Here is an 11,542-nt window from a genome sequence, read left to right on the forward strand (position 1 = left end):
AATAAGAGTCAAAGGACTTCTCTTAAACAGGCACTGTCTGCTGTACACTAATAATTGTTACACCTCAGCTGGCCATCTGCTTTTTTGGCCATCTCCTTGCTTCTTTGTGTCTAAAGTCATGCAATCGTTTCTTTAAGATAAATTTCACACACAACTACCATGGGAAAGTTAAAAAAACAACATGGAAAGAAGAGAGATATACTCCCAGTTTGGATTTCATTTACAACCGCTATGGGAAAATGCATTACATCATGATGAAAATGTATAAAATATTTACAAACTCCAAAAAAATCTCTATTAGTTAGTGGGTTTATTGATATAATTCAACATAACAATATATAGCATTGACCCATGAAAGATTTGCCAGTGAAGTGGTTTCAATTTGAACACAGAACTCGGCGTTATGCATTTTCAGTGATATTTAGCAATTGGTGAGGGGGACAGTGGACAGATCAAAAGTTTTCTTCAGACTTTTGATCTGACTCAACATTACCCTGTGCTGCAAAAGAAACAGCTAAGAGATGCAATTGTGCTCTCTTAAGAGAAGAAAGAGGAGGAGGGGGAGTAAGGAGGAGGGGAAGAAGAAGGGGAAGGGGAAGGAGGAGAAGGAGAAAGAGAAGAAGAAAGAAGAAAAAAGAAAGAAGAAAGAATAGGCCGGGGCTATGAAAGATGCAAGACAGCCTTCAGGTTGAAAATAAGAGTGAACAGCTCTATCTCTCTCATGTACCCATATGTGCTAACTCTAAAACAAGGCCTCACAGCAAACAAAGAATGACAGTCTATTTCCTGTGGTTTATTAAGTTTGGATCCTGCAGATAAGACTGCCAGAAAAGCAGCTGTAGTTTAAGTGGTTTGGACATTTACTCATCTGAATATAAACAAAGATCAGCTAATTCAAAATATCTGGGTCCCCACTGCACTGCTGAGACAAGGGCAGGCATGGCTCTATGTAGGCCAAACATAAAAGAAGAACTGTGTTAAAGTAGCACTGGATGCAGCTGAATTCCCCGAAGCCCTCAAAAGAGTCACTGTGAGCCTTAAGCCCCTTTGGCATAACCTCTACAAGCCCTCCACTGCCAATAAACCCACAACCATGGCAGCCATTGCTGTAGTTCCCATCCTCTTAGTGACAACACTGTGGGAACACACACAAAATTACTCATGTAATTTAGTGACATTTAATGATAAACATGTACTGCATAAATATCAAGGAGTACCCCTAAATAGCTGAAAACAACTGTAACAGGTAAAAAGAAAAGAAACACAGGAGCCTATCCTAAATTAAAAAGAAAAAAAGGAATATTACAACTACTAAAAGATAAGATTTAGTAACACTATAAAACACTGAGTAGTGAAGGGATTAATTAGCAAAATATATCCATACTTCACAGTGAGGTTTAAGAACTCATAACAATGTTCTGGTTTTAGTAGAACTATGACAACAATCGAAATTATTTTTTTCACATTTGTTTTACCATAATTTCTTCCCATCTGTTATTTTATATAAAGGAAGACATCAATGTGGTCAAAGATTACACTAGCATGTGAGAGTCACCTTTTTGTTTTGTTTTTGCAATGCTGAGGATGAACACAGAAGCTCACACATGAAAAGCAAGCTCTTGAACACAGAGCTCCATTTCAAGTTCTGACAACTATCCTCTGCTTCCTGCTTAGGAAATTATCTTCAAGGCTTAACTATGCAATTCAGGAGAAGTAGGTAGATATAGCTGGTGGAGTGTTGCTGATAAACAAACACAATGAGAAGGGCATCACATTCATACCCTTCTAAACATAGTCAGAGATCCGTACGACAGCTAGAAGGCCCAAGTTCCCTAGAATTACACACATCAATTACACACATACTGCCTTCATTTGATCAAGTCTGGCACTGATACTTCCTTTTCCATATACATGTTAAAAGAAATTAAAAACCACAGGAACAACCCTGATAGAGAAGTCTTGAATATAATCTTCTCCTGAGGAAGTAAGTATGCAATGCCAGTTATCCTTAAAGTCAAGCAAACATTTGCGTCCTGTTCCTCTTTAAAAGAAAACAGTTGAATGGGCCAAGTCTAATGAAAAGAAGTCTTTGAGCTTATTGGTCAGTTAGTTAAATGTCAGAGGTCTTCACATTGTTGAAAAAAAAAAGTGTCTTATTATTTAAAACCTTAATATTTCCTGAATGCTCTACCAGCCAACAGGAGTTCCTTGGGGGGAAACGTCACCACCTGTTTGTCTCACACTTCTTGGCAGAGCCCAGCCCATGCGTGGAGTCAGATGCCAAGTCCTTAGAATGGTGATGTTCCTTTTTCCTTGAATAGAAACAGAACTCCTCTCTTGACACTGACTGAACAAACAAAAGCAAAATTCTGAATCTCCCTGGCTGTGTTAGGGGTACAGAGCACTCGTTTCTGGCCTAAAGTAATGCATTGCAATGCTACAAGATCCATTCCCTTACTGAAAAAAGCCCCCCATCTATTTCCCTACCAGCCATTTCCCTCGCCTGGGCTTTGACCAGTACCATGCACTGACTTCAGGAATACAGGAGGAGGAAGCTAGTACTCAGATAGGCTCTCTCTGTCCCCCTGGGTCTCTGTGGCCAACGCCTCAAAGCGATGTCGGACAAGACGGACTTCTCCTGATGAGGGCTGGGAGACCCAATGAGATGTGCTTCCTCAAGGCCAGTGCGATCACTCCCACTCGACCAGGCCCCGGATCTAGTCTGCAAATCGTTGCAGGAGGTGATCCTCCCTCCTCAGGCTGCCGCCGGTCCCGCCACCAGTACTGTCCATGAAACGGTCGCAAGGGAATTCGATGAGGTCGGCCTCACTGAGCGCGCACACGGTGGTGCGCGGCCGGTGGGACTGGAAGCCGGAGAAGTCCGCGGACACACCGGTGCCCATGGAGCGCAGCGGCCGTCGCGTGGAGTACATGTGGCGCACGTGGACCGGGGCCCCGCCCTTCCGCCGGGCGCGCAGCTTCCTCCGCAGCCAGCGCGACGCCCAGGCCGCCAAGGCTAGGAACACCAGAAGCGCGTTCACCGCCAGCAGAGCCAAGATCAGAAGCTGGTAATCGACGCTGCCTCGGCTCCCCGCCTCTGGCAAGGTGACCAACCCTACACAGTGATCCCGGGGGGCCACGGGGCAGACCCGGCCCCCGAGCACGCCCTCCACGCACACCAGGTAAGGGGTGTCTCCGCGCAGCTCGCGCAGCGTGGCCGAGTCGCTGCGCTCGGGCAGGTAGACGAAGCGGTGGAACTTGGGCTGCTGGCCAAATCGATCGAAGAGCAGGCGGAAGCGCGCGCCTCCCGGCGGCCCGGGGCTGCGGTGCTCCCGCACGGCCCAGCGCACCGACGCGCTGTCGGTGTCCACCGCCTCCACCGTCAGGTTGCACAGGACGTACTTGTTGAAGTCGCACGGGTCGGACACCAGCAGCGGCAGGCCGGTCCTGCCGTCGACATGGCCTGCGCGCTCCGGCGGCGGCAGCTCCGCGGCCAGGCGCTGTTTTGCGGCGGTGCGCTGCCGGGAATCCGTGGCAGGGGGTGGCAGGGAGACCGGCGCCGCCGTCGGGGTGGCCTCTGCGAGGGCAGGATCCGCAGGGGTCGGGCGACTCCTCTCCAGCTTCTCATGAAGTTCCGGGGGTGGTGGATCCGGACCCACAGCCGCCGCCGCCGCCGCCGCCGAGGGGCTCTGATGCCGGAGACCGGGACCCCGCCGGCTCAGTCTTAGAGCACTACGGTTACCCACGAGTTCCCGGGCAGCCCCGTCCCAGGCCATCCCGGCTAGAACGCGCCCCCGAGGCTGGGGCTGCGGGTGCGATGGCAGAGTCTCCATGAGATCGCCATTGGGGGACGCCATCTTCTCCCCTGCTGCGGTGGGCTGGGACTTTTGCCTATCTGTGGTCGGGGAAGGTGAGGGATCCACGCAAGACCCGTTCTGCAGCAGCTGCTCGTCCAAGTAATCCAGGTATTTGCCCCGCAGGGCCGGGGGATGGCGGCACTGCACGAAGACTGTGAGGAGCCGGCCCTGAGAATGCCAGTCGCCCATCCAGCGCTTCAGGCCCCGCAGCCGGCAGTCGCAGGTCCAGCCGTTGCCGTCTAAATCCAGCCGGTAGAGGGCCGGACTGGCGGCGAAAATGTCCCCGGAGAGGGCGCTGAGAGCGTTGTCCCGTAGGCTGAGCTCGCGCAGGCGGCCCAGGCGGCCGAAGGTGGCGGGATGCAGGGCAGACAGCTCGTTGGCACTCAGGTCCAGCGCTTCTAAGCTGTGCAGCGGTTCCAGCAGCGCCAGGGGCAGCTGGCTCAGCCGATTGCCCTCCAGGCGCAGCTCGCGCAGGGCCTCCAATCCCCAAAAGGCTTCAGGCGCGAGGTGGGTGAGCTGGTTCCCCCTGAGAGAGAGCAGGCCCAGGCGTGGCAGGTGCTGGAAGACCCTCGGGCCGAGGTGCTGCAAGCTGTTGTCCGAGAGGATCAGCGTGGACAGGGAGCGCAACGGCGCGAAAGTGGCCGCGTGGCGCAGGGAGGGCTGGAGCTCATTGGCAGAGAGGTTGAGGAAGCGCAGTTTGCCCAGCTGGGCAAAGGCGTTCTTGCCTAAAAGGCGGATCCGGTTAGACTCCAGATGCAGATAGAGCAGGTTGCTCAAAGGGGCAAAGACTGCGTCCGGCAGCGCCCCCAGGGCGTTCCCATCCAGTCTCAACTTGACGAGACTCTCCAGGCCCTCGAAGGAGCCGCGGCTCAGGCGTCCAATCTCGTTCCCATTGGCGTAGAGGATGCGCAACTTGCGCAACGGCGCCAGCGTGCCCGGAGCGAGCGCCTGCAGGAGGTTGTTTCCTAAGTAGAGCTCCTCCAGCCGCGAGAGCTTTTCGAAGGTCTTGGGGTGCAGAGAGCGGATCTGATTGTACTGCAGGTCCAGCCGTCTGAGCTGGCCCAGGCGGTGGAAGTCGAAGGCGGTGATGTTAGTTATGAAGTTGCCCCCGAGGCTGTAGGTCAGCACGTCCTGGGGGCTCGGCAGCGAGCTGGTCTTGGGCACCGCGCGGAGCCCCCTGTTGGTGCACAGGAGGTGCTGGGGGTGCTGGCAGTCGCAGCGCTCCGGACACACAGTGTGGGCCCCGGGAGGGAGCGCCAGGCAGCTGCACACCACGAGCAGGAACCGCACGGTGCGGACAGCCTCCATCGCCGCCCGCCCTGCGTGCTGAGGCCGGCTCGTCCTCTTGGCCTGCCGGCTCCGTGTCTCCTCCGCATTCCCTTCGGCCTGGCCGGAGTCGTTAAGTGGCCTCTTTTTTTTCTGACTTCGCTGCACAGTCCAGCCCCTCCTCCGCCCTTTGTCCGGTGGCTGGCTCGGGGCTCTGCCCGGCCGAGTCAGGGGGTGCAGGGCGCTCGGCGAGCTCCGGGTGCTACTTGTTGCATTTCTGCAGCAAACGATTTCTTCTTGGGGGATGCGTGGAGGGGGCGGGGGGAGGGAGCAAAGCCTGGCGCTTTTTGTTTGCAGGGGATTTCGGAGAACCGGATTCCCTGGCGCGGACTCTCCCCGCCGCCGAGCGGATTCCCCAGCTGCTGCAGGCGGGAGCCCTTCCAACAGCTCCTCCGGGTGAGGCTCGGCGGCGGGGCCCCCGCAGCTCGGCCCCTCCTCGATCCCGGCCGGGCCTCGGGGCGCAGCGGGGTGGAACAGACCAGGGGGGCGCGGGCTGCGTCCGGAGGGGACCCCAAGTCGGCGAGTAGCAAGCAAACCTGGCGGAAATTCGTCCTTCCCACACTCTGCCTCCCGGGGACGCAGGCGGAGAAAGAGGAGACGGCCGGGGGAGGACAGACCCCGGCGAGGGGGAGGGGGAGACGCTAAGTGGCTCCGCGTCGGGTCAGCTCGAGCCCAGGGACGCCAAGTGAGAAAAGTAGGGATTAAAAACAGCTGTACGAGTCGAGTACGCAGGGTTGGAGGGGGGGGGGCTGGATTACCGGGCCCAGCGAACAGGATTTGCAGACAGAGACCTTTTTATTTTAGGCATGCACACCAGCAGCTTCATAACAGCCAGAGTGCGCCTCGTCTTACCATTTTAACTCACTTTTCCAGGTGCCACCCGGCGGGACGTTTGGGTAAGACCAAGGCAGTCAGTACTCTGCGGGAAGTTTGGGGGAGCTCAAGGTTGCCTGCAGAAGGTGTTGGTGGACAGTGATCTGAAGAAGCTAGTTCCACGGATTCCGAAGCACGCCTGTGAAGGGAGAGGCACCGCCCCCTTCAAGGTGACGGAATGGAGCCTTTGCCAGATGGTGCTGGAGGCAACAACAAGCATGAAGAAAGCTCAGAACTGGTTCTGCCAAGGCCAAAGTGCCTCCCTCAGATTATGATGATTTTGCCCCGGTAGCTCTCCATGCTTTAGGGCCTTTGGGGTGGGCTATGAACATATGCATAAGTAGAACCCCACAGTGCCTGAGGTTAAGGCTACCTGCAGGGACCTTCTGCTATATGCATGGGCTTGCAGTGATCTGCAAAGTCCTGGTAGTCTTTAGGCTCAGAAGTGCTCAGATCTGGCGTAATTGATCGTTACTATCGATGGGGGCTATTGGAGCGTTATTTTATCAATGGTTCCTTTGGGGGCAGCCCCTGCTGAAAGTGAGACAGGTTAAGGGAGAGATGTTAGCATTTATGGATGTAAACCATCTTGTTGAAAACAAAACGCCTCCCCCCAGGGCATGAAGAAAATGATTTCCCCCCCCCCCAGAAACTATGTAACAGTGTGGAACTCAAAGGAAAGACAACCTCACTTTAAGAGATTGACCATCTAGTGGGAAGGACAATGCATTGACAGATCAGGTTAGAGGTCAGTGCCAAGCACTGATGTCTCATGCCTGTAATTCTAGCTACTCAGGTGGCTGAGATTTGAGAATCATGATTCAAAGCTAGCCTGAGCAGGAAAGTCTGAGACTCTGTTATCTCCATTAAACCAAATCCTGGAACTGGAACTGTGATTCATATGCCAGACTTCAACAAAAAAGCAAAAGGAAACTGCAAGGCCCTTAATTCAAGTCCTAGTACTGGCATTAAAAGAAAAAGAAAGGAAGAAAACAATAGAAGCCAGTGAGGTCAGAAAGCAGCTAAGAGTTGGAAGATTTTAAAAATAATTCCAATACTTCTTGTCCATTGAGCAGTTTATGCAGGAACCAGATAGATAGATAGATAGATAGATAGATAGATAGATAGATAGATAGATAGAGGGAAGTTTCAATCTAGAGGCTTATGATTTACAAGTTTCAAATGAAATACAAACATGGGGAACTAAATGCCTTATTTTCGAGATGAAACATGAAGTTAAGATAGTTTCATAATTGAGATTTTAGTTCTCATTTGGAGTGCCTGAAACTCTCATTAGTTCTTAAATCCCGAGTAAAGTATAGTTGGCCCTAAGGAGATCCTAGCTTATTCACTGTAGCACAATCTCCCAACTTTCTTGATCTGGGCCAAAGAAACTTTAGAACTTTCTGTCTTTGGCAGCAGCAGAAAAGATCCAGATTCCCCAGAAGAACATGTAAAGGCTGAAGTTCTCTAGATACCATGGCCTGTACCTGGGATGCCAGTGCTGAAGTTTCGTGTACCTTAAAGCAGGTGAGTGTTCTTCTTTCACAGCCTTGGCACCTACCAAGGATCTCCTTAGCAGGGAATAGGTTTGAAACAGGAAGATACTGATGTGGAAGAGGGAGAAACAGGAATCAGATCCAACTCTTGCATCAGCTTCTTCCTGAGCAGAAAGTTCAGAGAGCTTCTGGAGTTTTGATTAATCACTCATCCTTTGCAGACACCAATAAGTAGGATTTATAAAGTTACAAAGTTATCAGATCTCTGCAAATGTTAAGGGCTTTTATTTTTTTAAACTGTTTTGGCTTTCTTTGGTATTATTGCCCAGTATTTAGTGTTTCCACCAGTAGTCTGGATTGCCAGGAGGAAATAATGTCATACCTGGCTTCATGTCAAAAGACAACTGTTCTTCAATGCAGCCCATTTTCTTGAAACAGCCCATCTGTTGCATAGAGTTAACTCTATTTACAATGAATAGAGCATGCCTTATTTCAAGTAAGTGTGAACAGTTTTTGATAAGAGTTGCTAACTCTCTCTTCCAGTTCCATCAGTGAGAGGGAGGGCTTTGAAATCCACAGAGAAAGCATTAACACACATATATACAAATTCTTTCTCAAAAAGTATAATTGCCATCTTTTTAACAAATGTTCCCCTTTGTAAAGGCATGTGGCCTGAAGTCAACTTTACAAATGAATGACATTTAAATACTTCAGAATAAATGTGATGTGATAGATATTTGCATGTGGTCCCAGGTCTCCACTTCTGTAATACTACACCCTCGTGTTTCATTTATTTTCACGCTGTCTTTCGGGAATGACAGGGGTAGTTTGCTCGAGTTTGCTAGTAGCTATAAAAAAAAAACTCAAACTCCATTTGCTTGGGAACTTTATTATTGCTAGTGATCAGGGGTGAAACATTCAGTGATAACTTTGTGTATACCAAATTCCAGGAAGTAGAGTAATAAGTGGCTGAGAAAGTCCACTTTGTGGTCTCATAAGGTATGGCTGACAAGAGAAGGAGCAGCTAGGAAGGAAGACTGATGTTTAAGGAGCAGTGTTCTTGTACAAAGAACTAGGGGATGGGGCTGTGGGAGACCCAGTAAGGGAGGCCTCATATAGCCCAAGAGCCCCAGGAAGGTTTCTCTAGCCTGGAAAGCACTGAGCTTCCAAGTTGTGTGATCATGTCTGTGGCAGAAGCCCCAAGGGAAGCCGGGGGACAAATGTGTAGGAGGGTTTAGGACCTGCAAATCTTTGATCTGCATTTTTAGGGTAAGATGTATTCATTTACATCTGTATTCATTAGCAGCATCACACAACCTAGTTTGTACAATGACTTGAAGCAAATACCCCTTTGATCCTCTTTAAGGATTTCAGCAGGCCTCTGACATCATATTCACACTGCATATCAAGAGAATCTCTGCCTAAGTAAGATCAGGTGCTTTAAGAAGGAAATGTCATGACTGGGCACTGATGGGTCATGCCTATAAATGTAGCTACTCAAGGTTTGAAGGTAGCCTGGGCATACAAATCTCAGACACTTTTATTTCCATTTAACCAGCAAAAAGCCAAAAATGGATGTATGGCTCAAGTAGTAAAGCACTAGCCTTGAGCCAAAAGCTAAATAAGAGTATAAGGCTCTGAGTTCAAGGTCCAGTACTAGAAAGAAAACAAAAAAACCCACTAAAAACGGTGGCAGCGGTGTGGGGATATGTTTTGCTGGTTCTCATCTAGGTCTTTGGAACCTCTAACAATGAAGTAGTTAGAACAGATGCATTGTACAGGTATGCTACACACAACAGCCTAGTACAACATGGGTTCTTACCCAGTGCACTCTACTTTCTTATTATTTCTGTTTTGTTGGTCATAAGGCTTGAACTCAAGGCCTGAGTGTTGTCCCAGAGCTTTTCTGCTAAAGGCTAGCACTCTACCACTTTGAGTCACAGCTCTACTTCCAGTTTTCTAGTAGTTTTTTTGGAGATAACAGTCTCACGGACTTTCCTGCCGGGGGTTGGCTCTGAGATCCTCAGATCTCAGCCTTTTGAGTAGCTAGGATTACAGGCATGAGCCGTTAGTACCCAGCTTGCATGTTCCAGGCCTCCTCTGAGTGTACAGGCCTCAAGGAGATGTCCACCCCCCACTCCTGCTAAGATTTCTAGGGACTAAGATTCCATGCATAATCACCAAAGTCTGTGTAGGCATTTCCCAGCATTCTCCTAGTCATCCCAATGTTTATATTGCAGAGGACCAAAAAAAGACTTGGGATCTTTGTGCCAAAAGGAGCTGGAAGTATGTCTGGGATTTCCCAGAAGGCCTGTGGTAACACAATGGACAGAGTATGAACACTAACGTTAGGCTCCCTTAGCTATCAGAAGCCTATGCATATAGAGCACTGGATAGAAGGTGAGAAAAAAAAATAAAAGTATGTTTGATATAGAAAGAGAAAAATTACAAAAAAATTGAAGTAAAGCATTTTAATGTAAATTGTTATCCATTTCTTTAACGTAAGTAAGGCCTAATTTCTATAAAAAGCATCTTTTTTCTTTTGAAGGAAAAAACAGGGCATAGTTGTTTCCATGTAAATCACTGTCTCTTCACTATGTAATTCAGTCTGTTAATGGATGAATCCAGGTTTAATCAGGTTCCAGAAGATTCAAATATTAATTATGCTTAAATGTATAATTTGGCATCACCACAATTAGAAATTCAGGAAGGAATGCTATACGTAAGAGGAACAAATACATTGTCATTTCACTTCTGGAAGCTTGCACCTATGTTTTAAACATGCTAGGGGTGATTTCAGAAGTCAGGTGCATGAGCAAGTTCAGGCCGGTGCAGTGACATACATGTAGCCTAGGGTTCGGATGTTCTTGCTCAGACTTGGACTAAGTCTAGGTTTACCAGGAGTATTTACCCATGTCTCCCCCAGTGGCCTGTGGTTTCCTTGAATTTCAGCCTAGGGGACATAAAGGATCCTAGACTTTATCCTCAGCAGCCTCTAGAGTTGGCCTGAGTTGTCCCAGCCACTACTGTGGTACAAAATGGATCAAGGGAGAAGCTCTAGCCAACACTCCCATTACAGGGCCATCAGACTGTGCAACTAGCTATGCCTATTGGCTCAGCATCCTGGAGCTTACCCAGGGCAGCTTGGAAGGCCAACAGCTGTTTCCTCATTGTGAGTAAACCAATTCTAGATAGGACATGTAGCCTCTGACATACTGAAGTAGGAAACTGCAGAGTCCCCAAGTGGTCCCTTGGCATTTTATCAAATTGCCTCCCACAGTTGTCTTTATCTAAATGAGGTGCACCTTTGCCCCAGCCTGAAGGGCAAATTTCTTTTCATTGGGATCAGGACTGTGAATGAGGTAACTATTGGTTTATGGAATGGCTGCCAATGCTCCATTTTCCCTTTAGGGAGAATGCTGCAAGTCTCTGGCTGAGAATCAGCCTTACTAACTTGGACGCTCTGGGCAGCATTGGTATACTCATTAGATAATTTGTATGCACACTCAGGTTTGAGAAAACTACTTGACAGTGTTTGAGAACACTTGCTTGTGATTGATGATCATACAGGTCAAATATCATTAGTCTGAATTTTGGGACCAGAAGTGGTTTACATGTTGCAGCTATTTGGATTTTGGAGTCTAGCATAGATGATATAAATATTGTCCTCATTTTACAGAGGCGCCCTTAAAACACACGGGATTCTAGGCTCATTCCCAGAGAACATATGAAAGTTTCAGAATGGGGCGTAGGAATTTTTGTAGCAAATTTCCTGGTACTGAAGAGTCAAATTTAGGGACCAGTGACCTAGAGTGTGAGGAAAGAGGAGGACAGAGGAGAGAATAGATAAAGTCCACACATGCAGAGAGCTTGCCATCTCTGGGATGATAAATGTGCACATAGCGGTGATCCTCAGGGATTCTGCCATTATAGATAACAACAATGAGCATTATATACTGCACGAATACTTATTTCTTGAAACAATAA

General features: G+C 49.0%; 1 protein-coding gene across 1 annotated transcript; it reads right to left on the bottom strand.

Annotated features, from left to right (window-relative positions):
• Positions 1-358: 358 nt before the first annotated feature.
• Tril (TLR4 interactor with leucine rich repeats) lies at positions 359-5,383 on the bottom strand. Its single transcript, XM_090332812.1, has one exon. It carries the CDS (start codon positions 5,163-5,165, stop codon positions 2,718-2,720), a length of 2,448 nt encoding a protein of 815 aa, XP_090188938.1. The 5' UTR covers positions 5,166-5,383; the 3' UTR covers positions 359-2,717.
• Positions 5,384-11,542: the final 6,159 nt, after the last annotated feature.

The sequence above is a fragment of the Megascapheus bottae genome, chromosome 5, assembly GCF_031878675.1.
Source record: "Megascapheus bottae isolate mThoBot1 chromosome 5, mThoBot2.hap1, whole genome shotgun sequence".
Taxonomy (NCBI): Eukaryota; Metazoa; Chordata; class Mammalia; order Rodentia; family Geomyidae; genus Megascapheus; species Megascapheus bottae.